This window comes from Manis pentadactyla, chromosome X, assembly GCF_030020395.1.
Source record: "Manis pentadactyla isolate mManPen7 chromosome X, mManPen7.hap1, whole genome shotgun sequence".
Taxonomy (NCBI): Eukaryota; Metazoa; Chordata; class Mammalia; order Pholidota; family Manidae; genus Manis; species Manis pentadactyla.
The window spans coordinates 67,587,681-67,611,388 of record NC_080038.1 but is presented as its reverse complement, the minus strand read 5'-3'; the positions used below and the strand labels follow the sequence as shown (position 1 = coordinate 67,611,388).

Here is a 23,708-nt window from a genome sequence, read left to right as displayed (position 1 = left end):
TTGCTAAGACACCTGTACACCTTACTTTGAAATCTTTATTAGTAAAGATTTACGTAACTCCTGTCAGTTGTAACTAAACTTAGGCTTGTTGACAATAAATTCTTTATGTTTAACAAAAATAAATGACATAATAGTGGAACATTAACAAGAGCTGGAGTCTTGGTGTTTTTATTAAGCCTTAATAGAATTATTTTCACATATTATTAATATATAGAATTTAATTTCTTCAAAGAAAACTTTGGCAGTCTAGCCAACTTCCTTTTCCTAAATGACAGTTTGTGTTTTTGAAATACAACTTTACAGAAAATGTAAAATGTGAGTGATTGAATATTTTGCCTTGAATATTTGAAAGCATTATACCTCTAATTTTTGTATTTTTTGGTATATTATTATGGAGAAATAGGTTGGTTTTTGAAAGCTTCTTTTGGTATTCAGTGGGTTTTGTTTTGTTAGGGTATTGGAGCAAAGGAATCTTATTGTGGGGCAAATAGGTCTGTCTCATTTTTTTTTCCAATGGTAAATCAGCCACAGATACTTGTAATTTATTTGCTTTTGAGATTTTTTGCTCTATAACTTCAGTTTTACCATTATTTTGGTGAACAAATAATTGTACATATATTTATTGATACCTACTTTACATAAAACATCATACTCAACATGGGTAGGACAAAAAAAGGAATATGATACAGACCTTCAAGGATCTAGTAGGAAAGAAAAATATACATACAAATAACTATAATATAATGCAGTTTGCCTGAAGTGCCATGAGCTCTGTAGGAGTTCAGATAACAAAAAGAGCATTTTTGAGTGGATGATCAGGGATGATTTCTTGGTGACAGAAGCATTTGACTAATGCACATAGCTTGTAAATGAATATTAGCATGGCAGGCAGTGTGAGGTAGGAATCCTGACATGACAGCTCTCCCAACCAAAGATTTCATCTTTATGAACTGGGAAAATCACTTCAATACTAGTAAATGGTTAATATCTAAACATCCCCATAAATACTAATTCAAGGTAAGTATTTATACTTGTATAAATAAATATTTTACATATGATAGGTAATTACTGCTTTTATGTTTTTAGGCCATGAATATTGTGGTTCCCTTCATGTTTAAATATGCTGTAGACAGCCTCAACCAGATGTCAGGAAACATGCTGAACCTGAGTGATGCACCAAATACAGTTGCAACCATGGCAACAGCAGTTCTGATTGGCTGTATGTGTGATTCTTAATCTGTCTACAGGTGTTGACTTTCCTCAAGAGGGTTTCATCATATTTGAGCAGATGATCTTTTTACCACAAACAGTGCTTAGCATTTTGGATATTTATTGTTTTATGTGATTTTTTTCATACGTGTTTTTTTTGTTTGTATTATATGCTTTCCGAAGATTCTGTAATGTCTCATTTTCCAGTTTCTAGAAAACAGTAACATGAAATAAGACATTAAGTTCATAACAACGACTTTTAATAGTTAGGCTCCTTATAAGATACCTTTTCAGTAAGGGTATTTATTTTCTTGCTTTTGTTGTTAACTGTTAAATAGGAAATAGCTAAGTAATGATATATATACATAAATGCTTTATTAAATTGTATTTGATAGCCATGACACAAATTGACAATTTGTAAAGAACAGAATAGGATGCTTTGTGCCCCTGTGCATTAGAAAGGACAGTTTATGAGACTCAGGAGACTTGAATGGGGCATGCTAAAGTAAAGGTACTTGATTCCTCCTGATCTCCGTTTTATTGGTTGTTATTTGGGGAATTGGATTGGATCAAAAAACCTCAACAGATACTGTACATTTACCCACAATAAGGCCATATCGGCTGCTATTTATTAAAAATCTTTAGTTGGAAAAAAAATCTTTAAACATCTGAAACCTGTGAAGGAAAGTAGCAATGAAAGATCCATGATGGTAGAAAGATTTGTACTCACTAGGCTAGATGTTTTCTATTTAGATTTCTTTTAGTTTAAGTATTCTATGATACATTCATTTGTTGTACAAACATTTTCTGAGCTGTTACGTTTTTTAGACCCCTGTGATTGTAATGTCTTTACATCCCATTTTTTCTTTTGGATATATTATTAGATGGTTTGTCAAGAGCCGGAGCTGCCTTTTTTAATGAAGTTCGAAATGCAGTATTTGGCAAGGTAGCCCAAAATTCAATCCGAAGGATAGCCAAAAATGTCTTTCTCCATCTTCACAACCTGGATCTGGCTTTCCATCTGAGCAGACAGACAGGAGCTTTATCGAAGGCTATTGACAGAGGGACAAGGGGTATCAGTTTTGTTTTGAGTGCTTTAGTATTTAATCTTATTCCCATCATGTTTGAGGTGACTCTTGTCAGTGGTATTTTGGTAAGTAAAATGTTTTCTTAACAATCTTCTATCTTAATTCTTCTTAGTAGCTATTTAGTATTTGAAGCTATTGTTATATTGCATGCCCATGGTTTGAAAGTAAAATTTCATAGTATCAAAAGGATTATGTTTAATTATTTTGCAACAAGCTTCAAGGGATTATACAAAGTCTATATAATAGTATTATAAAGAGCTATTAAGTTCTATACATAGATCTGTCATTTGATAAATACTTCGATTGTTTTATTAGCAGATTTTGTATATGGCTTTGGACGGGTATACCCAGATTAAGTAGGTTTCTATTCACCATTCATAACATTTTAGACAGTTTCATATTTTATTTGTTAAAAGTATATATACCTTTTTTATTCCTCTTACTGCTTATTGCACTGTTTTTATAATTAGCATTTGACAGTAGTATCAATGTGGCAAGTGCATTTTGGCTTTCTTGTTATCTAGAGTAGCTTTGCTAAGGTACTTGATTTCTCACTCAATTATTCATTTATACAACTTCCCCCCAATATATATTTTTATTGAACTCTTTTGACTGAGATTTGCTATTGGATATTGTATGCCATTTGGCAAGAACAATGACTGTTTCTCATTTCTTCCTTTGCCCTCTCCAGTATTACAGATGTGGTGCCCAGTTTGCATTGGTAACTCTTGGGACGCTAGGTGCATACACAGCATTCACAGTTGCTATCACACGGTGGAGGTAAGGTGATTCCCCAGAGGCCAGTCAAGGTTCAGAAATTAGTTATGTTTTTATAGCAAACATTTCATGCCTATGCAAATCTTTGTCTTACAGAACTAGATTTAGAATAGAAATGAACAAAGCAGATAATGATGCAGGTAATGCTGCCATAGACTCACTGCTGAATTATGAAACTGTGAAGGTAATATGCCTAATTATACTTTCCTCTGCCTTTCACATAGCACTAAGATTTGTTCTGCCATTTAATTTAATAGGTGCTGTAAGTTAGAGCTTCAAATTAAGATAGGATCGCTAGGTGTGGTGGAATAATAGTACTTTATTGTTTTTCTTTTTAGAAATTGCCCTTTCCACCTTAGTTTTTGTTTGACACCATCAAAATTTTACCTTCTGAATTAATTTATAAATGATAAGGGTAGGGTTAGCATTTTGATTCAGAATGAACACTAACCTAAGCAAACTGGCATGTAAATTCTTGACTCTCTATCCCTAGCATAGTGCTTTTCATTAATTCTTTCATTTACTTTTTCATTTCTCCATTTAACAAATATTACTGAATGCCTCTTGTGTGCAAACACTATGCTAAGCCCTGTGATGAGGGAGATAGGTAAATAAAAAATCAATTGATACTTGAACCTTGCCAACCCAGAATTTGCTAAGCTACTAGAAGAGTTAAAATACTCAGTTGACCATACAAGAAGGTATAATGTGGTGGGGACAATGAGAATTGTTAATTCAGAGTCTTGGGGAATTAAAGGAAGACTTTGTGAAGGAAGTGCTATTGATGGCTTTTTAGATCTGGATTTAAGTTAACTAGGCATTCAGTAAATTTGGAATGAATTTTATGGACTTTTCAAATACAGTCCATTGGGAAAACTACATAGTCCAGTGTATTGAAAGTCAGTTTTTTAAGAGGAGTGTGCACTATAAATTGTACCCATACATGTAGTCTGATGAAAAGGATACACTTAAGAGAATATATTCCAAATATACTTGAATGTAGTTACTATTTTTCTATATCTTGTAGTATTTTAATAATGAAAACTATGAAGCACAGAGATATGATGGCTTTTTGAAGACATATGAGAATGCTTCATTGAAAAGTACCTCTACTCTTGCTATGCTGAACTTCGGTCAAAGTGCTATTTTCAGTGTTGGTTTAACAACTGTAATGGTGCTCGCCAGTCAGGGAATTGTGGCAGGTAATGGATCTGTGTTTTTCACATTTATAGATGTTTTAAACCTCCATAAGTAAAGATTAATGGAAGAAATGTGTATATTAGTCTTAATTATGAGTATATTCAGTACGATGCTTTAACATCCTTGGAGTATTTTCTTTTTTGTATCAGAATGTGTTTTGTTGATTGTAGGATAATGTTCTTTTTTACTTCCTTTTATTTAATGCTACAGGTTTAGCACTGGTTCTCTCATTGACTGGGATTGCTGTTTATACATTTTATAGGGCTACAAATTGATTATTCTAGGATTAAAATGCAAGCTATTTTTTTTTTGCAATTACTAGCAACCTTTTAATCCTTCTGTTAGTTTTTCATTTGCAAAACATTCCAAAAGTCAATAATGCCTGTGCCTCTTTTCCATAACCTGCCCTCCTCAGGATTCATTCATTTACTGTTACCTTAGTACATGGTTTATCATTCCTAATCATGATACTCATTTGTTCCAATTTTTTAATACATACTTTTAAAAAAATTTCTGTTTTATATTACAAAGAAAGTTGCTAGTATCTTAGGAAGAAAAGAGAGATTTTTAGTATCCCATTTCTATCTTCACTTAACCATTTTTTAAAAAATATTATGTATAATGTATGGGAGGGCTTTTCCCATTCCACTTAGAATATATGAAGTTCCCTATATTCCTAAATCATGGATTAAAATGCTTTGAAATTTGAGTCAGACTAAGAGTTGCTGATTATGTACATTTTGAACTGTATTCCAAAGTAGTAGACTATAAACTTCTGTATCTTAAACTAGAAAAGTTCGTAATATCTAAATATCTTTTTTTTTCCTTCTGCCAACTACATTTTAAGGTACCCTTACTGTTGGAGATCTAGTAATGGTGAATGGACTGCTTTTTCAGCTTTCATTACCCCTTAATTTTCTGGGAACTGTATATAGAGAAACTAGACAAGCACTCATAGATATGAACACCTTGTTTACTCTACTTAAGGTAGACACCCGAATTAAAGTAAGTACTCTATTTAGTACCTTTTTGAAAGAATGTGAGCATCATCTCATTAGTAGGATTATTCTAGGAGAATATTCTTACGCCATCATGTTAGTAAACCTTCTTTTCTGCAGGAATTAGGGCTATAATGTGTTTTAAGGTGCTGTTACAGCTTTTACTTCTGTGTTTAGAAACCTTACAATTTTAGTAAAGAATATTATACCTAGAGACTAATTTTTGTCAACTTGAATCATTTGTACTTGCACTTGACTTACTTTTGCTAATAATAATATAAAATGTGTGATTGCCTCTTTGCGTCCTCAACCTCCTTACTCCCCTGCCCACTATCCTTATTCCTTTCCCAAAAATACTGCTCAGAAATGAAAGCGTTCAGGATTTTTTACCTTAGCAGTGAGGAGTAAAAAATCAAATCTCTAATAAAAGCATGCTTGCAAGTAGTCTAACTCCACATATAAACCTCCTCCTTTCCCATTATTTTCCTTTTGCTCTTTGTGAATTAGGATTTGTCTGCATGGCTGTACTCTAAGCTGTGTGTAAGGTGGCCTTTTTTTTCTTTTCCCTGCTAGGACAAAGTGATGGCACCTCCCCTTCGGATCACACCACAGACAGCTACGGTGGCCTTTGATAATGTGCATTTTGAATACACTGAGGGGCAGAAAGTCCTTAGTGGAATATCTTTTGAAGTCCCTGCAGGAAAGAAAGTGGCCATTGTAGGAGGTAGTGGGTCAGGGTGGGTAATTTAGTTATTTATAAAATTCTGCATCATTGATTTATGATTCCCAATGTAATATTTTTTCTTTATCATAATAAAATGCTTACTGTGGTTTAAAATAGATGTTTCCTAATGCCAGTAGGAACTAAATAACCTTTCCTTGTCTCCAATTTCAGGAAAAGCACAATAGTAAGGCTGTTGTTTCGCTTCTATGAGCCGCAAAGGGGTAACATTTACCTTGCTGGGCAAAATATACAAGACGTAAGCCTGGAAAGTCTTCGGAGAGCAGTGGGAGTGGTACCTCAGGTATTTAAAAAAGAAAAAAAACCTATTTGGGGGAAGATTTATTGGGTTGGTAGATATTTTACGAGAATCACTTGAATCCAAGGAGTCAATATATGCTAATTAAGTAGAAAGCTTTTGGACCTATAGGTCAAACTCTCTTACCAAAAAGACTAAATAAATGTGAATGGAAAATCTGTATGATGGAAAGATTTTTTTAAGACTTAGAAAGATAGCATAATATAGAGGAAACACCCCAGACCAGAGTCAAAACGAACTGGATTCCAACCCCAGCTCTAACCCTTATAAGTTCAGTGGACTTAGGCCTCAGTTTGCCCATCTATAAAATAAGGATACCATTTCTTTTTTTTTTTTTTTTGTGAGGGCATCTCTCATATTTATTGATCAAATGGTTGTTAACAACAATAAAATTCTGTATAGGGGAGTCAATGCTCAATGCACAATTATTAATCCACCCCAAGCCTAATTTTCGTCAGCCTCCAATCTTCTGAAGCATAACGAACAAGTTCTTACATGAAGAACAAATTCTTACATAGTGAATACGTTCTTACATGGTGAACATTACAAGGGCAGTCATCACAGAAGCTTTCGGTTTTGCTCATGCATTATGAACTATAAACAGTCAGTTCAAATATGAATATTCATTTGATTTTTACACTTGATTTATATGTGGATACCACATTTCTCTCTTTATTATTATTATTTTTAATAAAATGCTGAAGTGGTAGGTAGATACAAGATAAAGGTAGAAAACATAGTTTAGTGTTGTAAGAGAGCAAATGTAGATGATCAGGTGTGTGCCTGTAGACTATCTGTTAATCCAAGCTAGACAAGGGCAATAAAACATCCACGTATGCAGAAGATTTCTCTCAGAACAGGGTGGGGGAGGTTCTAAGCCTCACCTCTGTTGATCCCCATTTTCTCAACTGATGGCCCCCCTGCGACTGTGCCTGTCTTAGGTTGTTCCTCCCTTGAGGAATCTTACCCGTCTCTGGCTAACCAGTCATCTTCCGGGGCCATACAGGGAAATGTTAAGTTGGTAAGTGAGAGAGAAGCCTTATTGTTTGAAAAGGTTAGTTTTTTACTTCTTTGCATATTTATGCCCTGTGGCTTCTATGCCCAGCATTTGTCTTGAGGTGTCTTTACCACTTGGAAGAATTATGATACTCGGTAAATTCGATATGAGGCACGAATTCTATTTAAGGGTTGTAATTAGGAAGGAAGAAGAAAAGCTATAGAAGTAGCAGGCAGAAGAAAACCTGGGAAGATTGATTATTTCTTTGACATATCTTCTTGTAGAGTAACTTCAGCATGTATAGGTTTTAAGCTACTACTTAAATTGCGCACACACATTAACATAATAGGAATATAGTTACATAACCAAAGCATACCTGTAATTACCAGCCCTCTCCAGTGAAACCAAGAAAACCAGTTAGGCACCTTAGGCATTTGTGAAACCTTATCTATGATATGGTGGATATTGTCCAACTGAACTTGAACAGTCTGAGAGAAATCAGACAAATTAAAACAACCCATTCCTGGGGAATGTTCACATCCCATATGTTCTTTTAACAGTAAATAGTCTGTAGTTGTAAGATTTTGGAGTGCTACAATTTGCACTTCTCCTAATTCTTGGTTGAGTTCCAACAGTATAGATCCAGTCAAATTTGTTGTTTTACTGTATGCACAGGCCAGCTTAGATATCTCCTCCTTCATTCCCATGGCAAGTCCAGGAACTGGTGGGATGAGTGCATCTACAGCTGTAGCAGTACGTGGATCTTTGTTGTGGTTTTTTGATGATCATCTTCTGGCATGAGTCTTCCAGAGAGTGCTGATGTTGGAAGTTCTTTTTCATATCGTATCTTAGTTCATTTTCAGGGTAGCCCAATTAGGCTTTGATCCTCTGTATAAACACAAACAGACCCTTTGCCTACACTTTTATATGCCCTTTATACCCTTGTGTAGAACTCATTGGAGGTTACCACACAGGAACTGCCTTTTTTTTTTTGGTATCACTAATCTACACTTACATGACGAATATTTTGTTTACTAGGCTCTCCCCTACACCAGGTCCCCCCTATACACCCCTTTACAGTCACTGTCCATCAGCATAGCAAAATGTTGTAGAATCACTACTTGTCTTCTCTGTGTTGTACAGCCCTCCCCTTTCTCCCACCCTGCCATGCATGCTAAACTTAATACCCCCCTTCTTCTTCCCCACCCCTTCTCCCTCTCTACCCACCCATCCTCCCCAGTCCCTTTCCCTTTGGTACCTGTTAGTCCATTCTTGAGTTCTGTGATTCTGCTGCTATTTTGTTCCTTCAGTTTTTCCTTTATTCTTATACTCCACAGATGAGTGAAATCATTTGGTATTACTCTTTCTCCGCTTGGCTTGTTTCACTGAGCATAATACCGTCCAGCTCCATCCATGTTGCTGAAAATGGTAGGATTTGCCCTCTTCTTATGGCTGAGTAGTATTCCATTGTGTATATGTACCACATCTTCTTTATCCATTCATCTATTGATGGACATTTAGGTTGCTTCCAATTCTTGGCTATTGTAAATAGTGCTGCGATAAACATAGGGGTGCATTGGTCTTTCTCATACTTGATTGCTGCATTCTTAGGGTAAATTCCTAGGAGTGCAATTCCTGGGTCAAATGGTATGTCTTTTTGAGCATTTTGATGTACCTCCATACTGCTTTCCACAACGGTTGAACTAATTTACATTCCCACCAGCAGTGTAGGAGGGTTCCCCTTTCTCCAAAGCCTCGCCAACATTTGTTGTTGTTTGTCTTTTGGATGGCAGCCATCCTTACTGGTGTGAGGTGATACCTCATTGTAGTTTTAATTTGCATTTCTCTGATAATTAGCGATGTGGAGCATCTTTTCATGTGTCTGTTGGCCATCTGTATTTCTTTTTTGGAGAACCGTCTGTTTAGTTCCTCTGCCCATTTTTTAATTGGGTTATTTGTTTTCTGTTTGTTGAAGCGTGTGAGCTCTTTATATATTCTGGATGTCAAGCCTTTATCGGATGTGTCATTTTCAAATACATTCTCCCACACTGTAGGGTTCCTTTTTGTTCTATTGATGGTGTCTTTTGCTGTACAGAAGCTTTTCAGCTTAATATAGTCCGACTTGTTCATTTTTGCTGTTGTTTTCCTTCCCTGGGGAGATATGTTCAAGAGGAGGTCACTCATGTTTATGTCTAAGAGGTTTTTGCCCATGTTTTTTCCAAGAGTTTAATGGTTTCATGACTTACATTCAGGTTTTTGATCCATTTTGAGTTTACTTTTGTATATGGGGTTAGACAATGGTCCAGTTTCATTCTCCTACATGTAGCTGTCCAGTTTTGCCAGCACCATCTGTTGAAGAGACTGTCATTTTGCCATTGTATGTCCATGGCTCCTTTATCAAATATTAATTGACCATATATGTCTGGGTTAATGTCTGGATTGTCTAGTCTCTTCCATTGGTCTGTGGCTCTGCTCTTGTGCCAGTACCAAATTGTCTTGATTACTATGGCTTTATAGTAGAGCTTGAAGTTGGGGAGTGAGATCCCCCCTACTTTATTCTTCTTTCTCAGGATTGCTTTGGCTATTCGGGGTCTTTGGTGTTTCCATATGAATTTCTGAATTATTTGTTCCAGTTCATTGAAGAATGTTGCTGGTAGTTTCATAGGGATTGCATCAAATCTGTATATTGCTTTGGCCAGGATGGCCATTTTGATGATATTAATTCTTCCTAGCCATGAGCATGGGATGAGTTTCCATGTGTTAGTGTCCCCTTTAATTTCTCTTAAGAGTGTCTTGTAGTGTTCAGTGTATAGGTCTTTCACTTCTTTGCTTAGGTTTATTCCTAGTTATTTTATTCTTTTTGATGCAATTGTGAATGGAGTTGTTTTCCTGATTCCTCTTTCTGTTGGTTCATTGTTAATGTATTTTAAAGCCACAGATTTCTGTGTTTTGATTTTGTATCCTGCAACTTTGCTGTATTCCGATATCAGTTCTAGTAGTTTTGGGGTGGAGTCTTTAGGGTTTTTTATGTACAGTATCATGTCATCTGCAAATAGTGACAGTTTAACTTCTTCTTTACCAATCTGGATTCCTTGTATTTCTTTGTTTTGTCTGATTGCCGTGGCTAGGACCTCCAGTACTATGTTAAATAACAGTGGAGAGAGTGGGCATTCCTGTCTAGTTCCCGATCTCAGAGGAAAAGCTTTCAGCTTCTCGCTGTTCAATGTAATGTTGGCTGTGGGTTTATCATAGATGGCCTTTATTATGTTGAGGTACTTGCCCTCTATTACTATTTTGCTGAGAGTTTTTATCATGAATGGATGTTGAACTTTGTCAAATGCTTTTTCAGCACCTATGGAGATGATCATGTGGTTTTTGTCTTTCTTTTTGTTGATGTGGTGGATGATGTTGATGGACTTTCGAATGTTGTACCATCCATGCATCCCTGGGATGAATCCCACTTGGTCATGGTGTATGATCCTTTTGATATATTTTTGAATTCGGTTTGCTAATATTTTGTTGAGTATTTTGGCGTCTACGTTCATCAGGGATATTGGTCTGTAGTTTTCTTTTTTGGTGGGTTCTTTGCCTGGTTTTGGTATTAGGGTGATGTTAGCTTCATAGAATGAGTTTGGGAGTATCCCCTCCTCCTCTATTTTTTGGAAAACTGTAAGGAGAGTGGGTGTTATCTCTTCCCTGTATATCTGATAAAATTCCGAGGTAAATCCATCTCTCCCGGGGGTTTTGTTCTTTGGTAGTTTTTTGATTACCACTTTAATTTCATTGCTGGTAATTGGTCTGTTTAGATTTTCTGTTTCTCTCTGGGACAATCTTGGAAGGTTGTATTTTTCTAGGAAGTTGTCCATTTCTCCTAGGTTTCCCAGCTTGTTAGCATATAGGTTTTCATAGTATTCTCTAATAATTCTTTGTATTTCTGTGGGGTCCATCGTGATTTTTCTTTTCTCGTTTCTGATACTGTTGATTTGTGTTGACTCTCTTTTCTTCTTAATAAGTCTGGCTAGAGGCTTATCTATTTTGTTTATTTTCTCGAAGAACCAGCTCTTGGTTTCATTGATTTTTGCTATTGTTTTATTCTTCTCAATTTTATTTATTTCTTCTCTGATCTTTATTATGTCCCTCCTTCTGCTGACCTTAGGCCTCATCTGTTCTTCTTTTTCCAATTTTGATAATTGTCACATTAGACCATTCATTTGGGATTGTTCTTCCTTTTTTAAATATGCTTGGATTGCTATATACTTTCCTCTTAAGACTGCTTTTGCTGTGTCCCACAGAAGTTGGAGCTTAGTGTTGTTGTTGTCATTTGTTTCCATATATTGCTGGATCTCCATTTTGATTTGGTCATTGATCCATTGATTATTTAGGAGCGTGTTGTTAAGCCTCCATGTGTTTGTGAGCCTCTTTGCTTTCTTTGTACAGTTTATTTCTAGTTTTATGCCTTTGTGGTCTGAAAAGTTGATTGGTAGGATTTCAATCTTTTGGAATTTTCTGAGGCTCTTTTTGTGTCCTAGTATGTGGTCTATTCTGGAGAATGTTCCATGTGCACTTGAGAAGAATGTATATCCTGTTGCTTTTGGATGTAGAGTTCTGTAGATTTCTATTAGGTCCATCTGCTCTACTGTGTTGTTCAGTGCTTCCGTGTCCTTACTTATTTTCTGCCCGGTGGATCTATCCTTTGAGGTGAGTGGTGTGTTGAAGTCTCCTAGAATGAATGCATTGCAGTCTATTTCCCCCTTTAGTTCTGTTAGTATTTGTTTCACATATGCTGGTGCTCCTGTGTTGGGTGCAAATATATTTAGAATGGTTATATCCTCTTGTTGGACTGAGCCCTTTATCATTATGTAGTGTCTTCCTTTATCTCTTGTTACTTTCTTTGTTTTGAAGTCTATTTTGTCTGATATTAGTACTGCAACCCCTGCTTTCTTCTCTCTGTTGTTTGCTTGAAATACGTTTTTCCATCCCTTGACTTTTAGTCTGTACATGTCTTTGGGTTTGAGGTGAGTTTCTTGTAAGCAGCATATAGATGGGTCTTGCTTTTTTATCCATTCTATTACTCTGTGTCTTTTGATTGGTGCATTCAGCCCATTAACACTTAGGGTGACTATTGAAAAATATGTACTTCTTGCCATTGCAGGCTTTAAATTCGTGGTTACCAAAGGTTCAAGGTTAGCCTCTTTAGTATCTTACTGCCTAACTTAGCTCGCTTATTGAGCTGTTATGTACACTGTCTGGAGATTCTTTTCTTCTCTCCCTTCTTATTCTTCCTCCTTGATTCTTCATATGTTGGGTGTTTTGTGCTGTGCTCTTTCTAGGAGTGCTCCCATCTAGAGCAGTCCCTGTAAGATGTTCTGTAGAGGTGGTTTGTGGGAAGCAAATTCCCTCAGCTTTTGTTTGGGAATTGTTTAATCCCACCATCATATTTGAATGATAGTCATGCTGGATACAGTATCCTGGGTTCACGGCCCTTCTGTTTCATTGTATTAAATATATCATGCCATTCTCTTCTGACCTGTAGGGTTTCTGTCGAGAAGTCTGATGTTAGCCTGATGGGTTTTCCTTTATAGGTCACCTTTTTCTCTCTAGCTGCCTTTAATACTCTTTCCTTGTCCTTGATCTTTGCCATTTTAATTATTATGTGTCTCGGTGTTGTCCTCCTTGGATCCTTTCTGTTGGGGGTTCTGTGTATTTCCGTGGTCTGTTTGATTATTTCCTCCCCCAGTTTGGGGAAGTTTTCAGCAATTATTTCTTCTAAGATACTTTCCATCTCTTTTCTTCTCTCTTCTTCTACTTTAACCCCTATAATACAGATATTGTTCCTTTTGGATTGTTCACACAGTTCTCTTAATATTGTTTCATTGCTGGAGATCCTTTTATCTCTCTCTATGTCAGCTTCTATGCGTTCCTGTTCTCTGGTTTCAATTCCATCAATGGCCTCTTGCGTCCTATCCATTCTGCTTATAAACCCTTCCAGAGTTTGTTTCATTTCTGTAATCTTCTTTCTGGCATCTGTGGTCTCCCTTCGGACTTCATCCGATTTCTCTTGTGTATTTCTCTGCATCTCTGTCAGCATGTTTATGATTCTTATTTTGAATTCTTTGTCAGGAAGACTGGTTAGGTCTGTCTCCTTCTCTGGTGTTGTCTCTGTGATCTTTGTCTGCCTGTAGCTTTGCCTTTTGTTGATAGGAATAGTTTGCAGAGCTGGGACGAGTGACGGCTGGAAGAACTTCCCTTCTTGTTGGTTTGTGACCCTCCTCTCCTGGGAGAACAGCGACCTCTAGTGGCTTGTGCTGGGTAGCTGCATGCAGGCAGGGTTTCTGCTTCCTGCCCGGCTGCTATGAAGTTTATCTCCGCTGTTGCTGTGGGCGTGGCCTGGCTCGGGCAACTGCTCCAAAGTGGTGGAGTCGCGTTGGAGGGGGTGCGGCTGAGAGGCTATTTATCTCCGTATGGGGCCTCCCTGCTCCCTGCAGCCCAGGGGTTAGGGTGCCCAGGGATCCCCGGGTTCCCTACCTCTGGATTATGTGTCCCGCCCTGCCCCTTTAAGACTTCCAAAAAGCACCCGCCAAAACAAAACGACCAGAAAAAAAAAAAATGGTGGCTGCTCGTGTTTCTTTATTCTCCAGCGCCAGCCTCAGGCATCTGCTCACTGGTCTTGCTGCCCTGTTTCCCTAGTATTGGGTTCCCTATCCCTTTAAGACTTCCAAAAAACGCTCGCAAAAACAAAACAGCAAAAAAAAAAAAAATGTTCACTCACTTTTCTGGTGTCCTCTGGCGCCATAGTATTGTGGTCCCTATCCCTTTAAGACTTCCAAAAAGCACTCGCCAAAACAAAACAGCAAAAAAAAAAAAAATTGGTCGCTTGCTTTTCTTATGTCCTTCGGCGCCCGGCCTCCGGTGCCCGCTCACTGTTCTTGCTGCCCTGTTTCCCTAGTATCCAGGGCCCCCTGCGCACGCACTGTGTCTGCACTCTGGCCCGGTTGGCTGGGGCTGGGTGTTCGGCAGTCCTGGTCTCCGTCTCCCTCCCGCTCTGCCTATTCTTCTCCCGCCAGGAGTTGGGGGGATGGGCGCTCGGCTCCTGCCGGGCTGGGGCTTATATCTTACCCCCTTCGCGAGGCGCTGGGTTCTCTCAGGTGCTGATGTGGTCTGGATATTGTCCTGTGTCCTCTGGTCTTTATTCTAGGAAGAGTTGTCTTTGTTATATTTTCATAGATATATGAGGTTTTGGGAGGAGATTTCCACTGCTCTACTCACGCCACCATCTTCCGATCTCTCCCAGTGTACCCAGAATTTTAAAATTCAGAATATCCAGCTTGGGGCAAGTCTGTTGTTTTGCTGGTGGAAGTGTACAGCTTTTCTGACAAGCAGAATGGCAATATGTATCAAGTGCTTGAAAAATATTTATACCGTTTATTCCAATAATTCTGCGTCTAGGAAGTTTTAGTGAAGACATAAACAGGGATGTGAAAAGATTTTGTATGCAAAGATGTTTATTACAGCATTATTTATAATAGTAGAAATTGAAAACAATGTAAATATCCAATAAGTGATGGTTAAATTATCATCATAAGATCAAGTGTCATACAGCCATTCATAAATATCATGTTTGTAAAGGTTATTGAGTGTCATGGAAAAATGCTCAGATACAAATGTTATTGAAAAAGAGGATACCAAACAATATAACATCCCAATTTTGTAATATTAAATGGATATTAAATGAAATGTAAGTATAGAAAACAGATAGGAGAAAATACACCAAAGTGTTCATAGTACTTATTGCTGGACGATGGGATTGATGAATTATTTAATTAATTTTTATTTGACCATATTTTTTATATTTTCAAAGTTTCCAAAGTTCCATTTGTTCCTTAACTATTTTTTGAGTATTTTATATTTTTATAGGACTTTAAGCTCATTGGGTTCAGTACCATCTCAAGATTAAGAAAATTTTATATTAGTAGTAGATATATAAATTATTAAAATATTATTTGAAATAATATCTGAGACTTTGGGGCTGGTTATGATGTTAAAGAAGATCTTAATTAATTGAGTGTCCTAGTTAATGTGAATTAATGGAATCGTTTTATTTTATCTTACTACCTAATGCCCTCCAACAATTTGAGACTGAAAGAAAAGAGGGAGATGGATGCTCACTTTAAGTAAATTAGCTTTAGTGTTCCATGTCAGAATAAGATGAAATATCAGAAGAATGCTTGTAGTCAACTTCTCCAAATCTTCAAAGTAAATGTATGGTGCATACATTCTTAATTCCACTTAAAAGCTTCTGAGAAATATCTGAAAACATAATTCAACCTCAGTAATTAGGGAAATACAAATTTAAACAAAAAACAGGTTTTATTCCTAAAAGTAGGCAACAACTAAAACTTAGTAATACCCAAAGTTGTTGAAGACATAGGGAGCTGGCACACTCATACCCTATTGGTTTTGGAGTGTTTTGGAAGATAGTTGGGCAATACTATCAAAGGATAAATGTATGTTTAGTTTTTAATCTATTAGTCTACTTGTAGAAATCCTTCTTACAGAAATACAAAGGTGCACAAAGTTGTATATACAATGATATTTTATTCCAGCATTGTTTGTAGTAGCAAAAATTTGGAAACAACATTAATGTCCATCAATTGAGGAATGGATAAATAAATTGCGATACATCCTGAGTATTACACAATTGTTAAAAAGAATAAAGTAGGTTTCTAATACTGATGTGAGCAATCTACAGGATATGTTAAGTGAAAAAAGCAGTTTGCAAAATAATATATATAGTATGGCTCCACTTGTGTTTGAAAAAAAGTGTATGTTTAGGCATATTACTGTATAAAAATAGTCAGGAATGATACACAACAAATTGTTCATGGTGATTAGCTCTGGGAAAGGGAGTAGGATTACAGGGGTAAAGGGGTGATAAAAAGAGGTTATCATGTTTTACTCTTTATGCCTTTATGTCTTTTTCTTTACTATTGTTTGAATTTTTTATAATGAATATACAAATATATAAATCTGCTTCAGGATGCTGTCCTCTTCCATAATACCATTTACTACAACCTCTTATATGGAAACATCAGTGCTTTACCTGAGGAAGTGTATGCAGTGGCAAAATTAGCTGGACTCCATGACGCAATTCTTCGAATGCCACACGGATATGACACCCAAGTAGGGGAACGAGGACTTAAGCTTTCAGGTAATCAAAGATTTTTAGACCTGTCCCCCACTTGTTGGACTCCCTTCAAACTTTATTTGGTCAGAGCAATTTTCTAGAAAATGTAATGACAAAGTACAAACCTAGTGCTCATCTAGTCACTTTAGACGAGGTCCCCAGTCTCCTATTCATCACTGTAAATAATTCAGCATACTAGAAGTAACTCTTCTTAAGCCATGCAAGTCTCTTTTTTTTTCACTTGCAGCTGCCGATACTGTAAGTGCTAAGTTACTAATCTGTGCTCAGATCAGTGTTAACTATCCATAATCTTAATGTTAAAGGAAAGCCAAGATCATTATTCACCTGGGAGAGTAGTAAGAATAGGAAGAAGTAATTCAGTAGTAAATAGTGTATCTCATCATAATCATTAGGGGATGCTTTCAGTACTTTAGACCTTGATATTAGCTACTATACTTTCCTTACAGCCAACTTCATTTTCATGTTTTTGTTGGTTCAGTGGTCAAGCAAATTTTGGGGCTTACACATTTCTATTTAAGTCTTTAATTATGAGATAGCTATGTTTAATAACAAATTATCCTAAAATGACTGAATTTTTTGGAGAAACCATAAAGATATTTCTTAGACTCAAATTATTTGAATTCCTAAAGTAAAATGCTATCTAATGACTGAAAGTATTGATGTAACTCATATAAACATACTGCATCCTTTACATTTATTCTTCATTCTAGTTTAGTTGGAGGAAGAAATGTATAGATTAAGGATGGGGATAAGGCAAAATGAAAATGAAGAATATTCTTTGTGAATTTTAATGAATGCCCATTCCTCTTCATTACAAACTGGCTTCATTTATTCATGGCATTGATTAGGTGTGACATACTGTGTGCTGGCTACTATGCTAAATGATTTGAGAATTAAAAAACATGTAAATAGATTTGCTCTCAAGGAATTTGCAGTCTGTTAGAAAGTTTTCATCTGTTTATAAAGTGTTAAGCAAAGCTTATTTTCAAATTAAGCTGGTGTGTAGTTGTTACTTGGTCATTCATTACCTGGTAGTACAAGATGCCTGCATCCTTTCAGTCTACCTTTATATCTTACCACTGCTCTTAATAGGAATAGTTTCCAATTAGCTAGCCCACCCTCCGATTATTTGCCCACTTGGCTAATTCTAGAGATCCCCAATTTGTCACATAATATAGATTAGCTCTCTCAACACATGACTTTGCCTTACATAGCTATGCCTCATTCCATTTTCCAATCATTTCTCTCCTTTTTGTATGCCTTTGAAGGTAGGAATGGCTGAAGAAATTTTATTCTTACCTAATACCCATCACCTTACAATCAGACCTCTCAAAACAAGCAATATATTACTTAGCATCTGTGCTAATAATTACGATAGAGAAAAAACAAATGTTTCTTTTCCAGGTTCCACAATTCCTTTGAATATAATTGAAACTGGGTTGGTTTCCCCTTGAAATTTAGAAGGCATGTCAGTGCTAGTCCTTCCTCTGAGTATCTGTTTCTTTTAAGAGCTTTCTGCTGCTGGGTTGCTAGGTGGGTAAGCAGGCAGTTCTGTCATGGTGACTGCTTTGATAGGAAAATTTTGATCTTATAAAATGGGGAAGAGTGTGGATAATATGAATACAAACTTATTCACTAGTATTAGATAATAAGAAGCCCCCTTTACAGGTTGAAGATAATAACTGAAGAACAGATAAAAATGAAATAATTCTTATGGAGTTTGTTTCCTGAAAAGGTTACTGAAACTGAAAAATACAAGTTTTTTCAAACACTGATGACAAAAAAGAAATAAAAAAGGAATGTACCTCACTCAGGCACCATTTCTGTACTTCCAACTGTACTTCTAAGTAAGATTGATGACCTATAGAAGTCTCACTGAAGAAAGAAAGATTGCTTTATTTTCACTAGCATATATTTAGGAGTAAATGTGGGCTTGACATTGTTGCAGGAAGAGCATTGGACTGGAAATCAGTCAGGGCCAGTCCAGATTCTGCTGCAACTTACTCTGTGACCTTGAGTAAATTACATAACCTTTCTGGGCCTCTTTCCTTTCTGTTTTAAAATTCTGCTATACTAGAGACCCATAGCAAATAACTAAGGTGAAATAAGAGGTATCTAGCATGTACTCTTTACTTTGAAGAGTGCTGTGAAAATACTAGCTTTCTGTCAAAAAAAATTCTTGAGAATAATGGCTGAATGGTATTTTTTTAATGTTAAGAGATAAATTTAGATACTCATAGGTTTCATGTCTTCAAGTTTCCAGGTTTCAGATGCAGAATTTGTTTTTGGCTTTGTTGATTCTCTAATACTGAAATTTTTCTATTTTAGTTTGCTGTTCAGTGAGAAGTAATATAAAATTACATATGTAGTGAGTGTATTTCTGATGAGAGGAACAATTGTGAAATAAAAGGTATTACTCCCTTCCTCATTCTATTTGTCTGCCACGAAGTCAGAATCCAGAATTACATTTATGTTCCAGGGAATATAGTTTGTCAAAAGTTATATATGAACTTAGACTCTTACAATGGAATAAAATGAACAGTGATCAGAATAGAGGTAAATGTTGAAGGTATTGCTTAGTGGTTATAATCAGTGGAAATACTAGAAACATAAAACATGTCTTCATGCTGTGCTTCCATAAACCAAATTTTTCTTTACCAGGCGGAGAAAAACAAAGAGTAGCAATTGCAAGAGCCATTTTGAAGGACCCCCCAGTCATTCTCTATGATGAAGCCACTTCATCATTAGATTCAATTACTGAAGAGGTAAATGATGATGAAAAGATAAAGCTCTTCAATTGTCAATACTTAACTTTTCTCCTTGGAAGTTTCAATAAAATGGCTGCATTCTTTTGTATTTTGAATGAACCTCAGTAGGATATGCTATAGAGCAAAATACCTAGCCCTTTTTCCCCACATAGCAAGTATTGCTAGTGAGAATGCCAGGTTGCATTCAACTATCACACTGCTCAGTGCATTTGCAAACGTATCTCCTTTTGGAATTCTGTGACACCTAAGCTTTTGTTGTATTATATCCCGCAAAGCTGTAGGAATTGCCTAATTTGCAGACTAAGGAGGACAGTTATAGTTTTTTTTGCTATTGCCACTTAACACTCATTAAAACAGGTCATATAAATGATTATGACAGTGCACACCAGAAAGCCTTTCACTTATGGAGCAGCTCACTGAGGTGCAAGTCAGACACACACAGCCTGCAATGCTAGTATAAATTTTTATTCATTTTACAAGTATTATGAAACACCAAGACGCTGTGACCCTGACGTCATGGTACTGCTCAGCAACTATGTTAGATTTCAAGACAATATCTTCGCATTAAATACAAAAATCTTAACAGCAATGATGATTTCATGAGTGAATCCTCTTAATCTAGAATTGAAGATAGGTAGATGTTATTTGTCAGTTACCTCCATTTACCTGCATTTTACTTGAGTATATGGTAAAAACCTAGTGTTGAAGGATATGCCTAATTTTGGCTTTATAGCATATATGACATAATATTTGCATATAGAATTTCAGGGCACATTATTTAGTCCACCATATGTTTAAACAGTTTAATTTCTAAAGCAGTTGTTTAACATGAGGATTTGTTATATTTACGGGGAACCTTAAACAGGACCAGATCCCACTCATAGGCAGAATAGAAATCTGCTTTTAAAAACTTAACACCTAAAGTCATCCACATTTACCACAAAAGTCCTAACAGTCATTATTTGAGTCACGTGGCTTTATTATCTCACAGAATATAACCCATTAAGAGATGGCAGAGAACCCCTCAAGGGAATGAATTAGGTTTAAAATGAATAGGTTTAGTAAATTTTAATGAACCTTTTTAAAAGGTCTGAAGCACTCAGTAGGATGTCAGAGTTTAAGTTCTTGAGAGTAAAGAAGATGAGTCCACAAACAACAGTTTTTCTTAGAATTGGCCCTGCACTTCATTTTCAGTCTGCCCTAGTAAAGGTCTTCTTTTCCTAGGTAACCATCTAGTACTGATAATTTTATTCCTTCAATATATACAATGTTAAGAAATATCTTTTGGAAGCCATTGGGTATATCCCCAAACCCCCACTGCTATTTCCATCTAGCTGCCTGTACTTAGACCCAGGTTTCCAAGTATAGCTGAGTATATGTACAACTCTCTTACACTTACAAGACTGTAAGCAGAAATATATTTTCCAGAATGCATTGAGAAGTCAGAATGCTTTTGAAAAACAAGTTTCCTCAAGTTAAGCCTACACAGTGGTCTTTGTTGCCTTTTCTGTCTTCTTGAGTTTGAAAGAAGGAAAAGCAAATGTTCCTGTACCCTTTGAGTCTCCTGTCTTTCTCTTGATTTTTTTGAAATTCTCTGCATCCTATCACTTGAGTCCCTTCTCATTTTATTTTTGCCCTCATTAGCCATATAAACATACTTGGCTATGCTCCTGTTAGCACTGGATTCATTGTTTTTAAGTAGAGAAAATGCCCACCTTCTCCCAGACTTTGTAATTTTAAAAAGTGCTGACATATTAAAGATAATTTTTTCCTTGATAATGTGATCATATTTCCTTTCCCTTTTTGATTGATTTTTCTCCTCTTCTTAGTAATTATTAGATTAAGTCAAATACCTGGTAGTGGTATAGTGTTTAAGTAATACAAAATTAATTGCTATTTTATATATGCCTTTAAGAAATGTATGATTATTATAACTCATATTTACTTAATAGATTCTTTTTTTTCCTTCCTATTCTTCCTGTCAAACTTGCAGACTATTCTCACAGCCATGAGGGATGCAGTCAAACACAGAACTTCTATTTTCATTGCACATAGATTGTCAACAGTGGTTGATGCAGATGAAATCATTGTCTTGGACCAGGTGGGAGATTTAACTTTAAAGTTTAGTATTTGAAGAATGTTGAAAATTGTTACAAACACAGGCAACTTAAATATTGTTTTAAAGAAATACACAGAATTTGTGTTCTTTGGATGAGGTTGAATCCTGATAGGATTCCATTTTTACCTCCTTTTGATAGGAAATAATGCGTGCCATTTCCAAGAAGAAATAAACTGTGTTAACTCACTCTTTATTAAAGCATTAAAAGCAAACTAAGATCAGAAAAGCATTAAATTGTCCTATGATAGAAGCAGGTTTTAAAAAGTGTATATATAGAATAATTTTTCTGCATTCAGTTTTGCTTTGTACAAATGAAGTTTGTTCAGTGTCTTAATTTTATATTTTCATTTTTCTAATATCTGCACATATCCTTGATGTCTAAAATAAAATTATCATAAAATAAAATGGTCATTTCTAAACATGGTCATTTTTTAATCATTTTCCTCATGGGAAAAGTAAGAAAAAGTACAACTTATTTATCTCTTCTGAGAGAATTAGTTTAAGTACACTATCTGTATGTTCTGAACAAATCAGAGTACCACTATTGTGATTGGTAGATTTGAATATTATAATGTTTTGTTAAATATTTAAAAAGTATTTGTAAAATTTCTCCACTATAAGGACATCTTCTCCCCACTCCCTAGTACTTGATGATTGCTAATGTTCAGTTTTTCACCTCCCATTCAGCTTTTTCTATGACTATTTTTCTCTCATTTTGAAAGTCTGAGTTGTGGGAGTTAAGAGAGAAGAAGCATTCTCACATAGTTTCTATATTGAATTATTGAGAGAATTTTCTATGTCACTGAAATTTCTTACAGGGTGTTGACTTCTCTGGAGTATATGTAAGTTAACTCTACTTTTAAGAACCTAGGACTTTTTGTTCATCTGTTCATAAATGCTTTTATTCATTAAAAAAATAAAGTGTTTTTTTTCAGTATGTTGGACTAGAATGTCTTAAATGGGAAATTTTGTGAATATACTGTATTGCTTCATTGCTGTTCAAGAATCTGAAATAAAATCTGCTGTTTTGTGCTTTCTGCTAAACTTTGCAGTTAAATGCAGTCATGCAGGTAGAGGCTTTTCTTATAAAATGTAGAAGTACTTCAGCAGGTATGTGCTTCCCTGCTTCATGCCATGAGGGTTCACAGTATTAATACAATTATACCCCAATATTGCAACTTGGAGTTTGATATAATTGTAACCAATGTATTAATGATCATATCACCTGTATCTGAAATCTCTTTATTTTTATAATTTGATGGTTTTGTAATTACTTGATTATGAAGATCAAAGATTTTCATTTTCTAGTGAAACTAATGTGACCTCATTTGATTTGTCAGCACTCTCTTGTACTATTAATGTTAAATCTACATAACAAATAGAGTTCCCAAGGCCCTTCCTTACTCCCCACAGCCTAGTGATTACCCCTTCCCAGTCTTGACAAGAGGCTGAGGTCTGTTTGTCAGGAAATTGAGTCAGAAAGACTCTGGACCCAAGAGAACTACCTACCATATTAGCAAGGAGGGGCAAGATAAACTGGAAATCAAAACATACTGTAGAGTAAATCCACAGACCCTCTTGTGCTACTGGCTCCAAGAATCTTGCCAACCAGTTATTTCTACTATCACTATTTCTTCCTTCATCTGAAAATTTTTGAAGGATTCATCTCTGGAGAAAAAAAAAGTAGTCACAGAAAAAATGATATTCATACTTAGGGACCCCAACAAAATGACCAGATACCCACATGATCATCCCACATTGAAACCCAGCAGTTTGAGTAAGAAGCCCACTCCCAAGCACAAGGAGCTCCTAGTCAGCTTTTTAATGCTCCATTTTTAAGTGTCATTGGAAAATAAAGGAAGACCTCCAAAACAGGCAGAAAAAAAGGAGCTCAGTAGAAAATGCAGACAATGCAGAGAACATAAGAAAACTTAAAAATATAATTTAATATCCTCATAGGTCAGGGAAAAAGAAAGCATTTCTAAAATAAGTACAAATGATAAGAAAAAAATAGATACATGGTATGAATTCCAGGATATGCTGTTAAATGAAAGAACAATGCAAAAGAGAATTATAGTATGCTGCCATTTTCAAGGAGGAAGGGGGTAAAAATGAACATATGTATATTTACTTATTTATCCAAAAAGAAACTCAGGGAGAATAAAGTAGAAACTTAAGAAACTGGCTACCTACAGGGTAGGGGATAGAAAAGGGGTAGAAGGGATAGGAGAGGGAACAAGACTTTCCTGATTATACTTTATAGTATTATTCTGTCTTCTGAATCATGCTAATGTCGTTATGTATTCA

At 35.9% G+C, this 23,708-nt stretch overlaps 1 protein-coding gene across 5 annotated transcripts in view; it reads left to right on the top strand.

The window, feature by feature from the left end:
- ABCB7 (ATP binding cassette subfamily B member 7) overlaps positions 1 to 23,708 on the top strand; it is a 249,093-nt gene that overhangs the window by 214,686 nt on the left and 10,699 nt on the right. For all 5 annotated transcript variants that reach the window (XM_036902711.2, XM_036902709.2, XM_057495975.1 and 2 more), the window contains 11 exons: positions 1,087 to 1,219; positions 2,094 to 2,362; positions 2,989 to 3,077; positions 3,171 to 3,258; positions 4,102 to 4,276; positions 5,122 to 5,279; positions 5,846 to 6,009; positions 6,168 to 6,297; positions 16,346 to 16,517; positions 19,176 to 19,279; positions 21,276 to 21,383. In XM_036902711.2, coding sequence (XP_036758606.2) covers positions 1,087 to 1,219; positions 2,094 to 2,362; positions 2,989 to 3,077; positions 3,171 to 3,258; positions 4,102 to 4,276; positions 5,122 to 5,279; positions 5,846 to 6,009; positions 6,168 to 6,297; positions 16,346 to 16,517; positions 19,176 to 19,279; positions 21,276 to 21,383 — 1,590 coding nt within the window. The remainder of the gene's footprint in view (positions 1 to 1,086; positions 1,220 to 2,093; positions 2,363 to 2,988; positions 3,078 to 3,170; positions 3,259 to 4,101; positions 4,277 to 5,121; positions 5,280 to 5,845; positions 6,010 to 6,167; positions 6,298 to 16,345; positions 16,518 to 19,175; positions 19,280 to 21,275; positions 21,384 to 23,708) is intronic.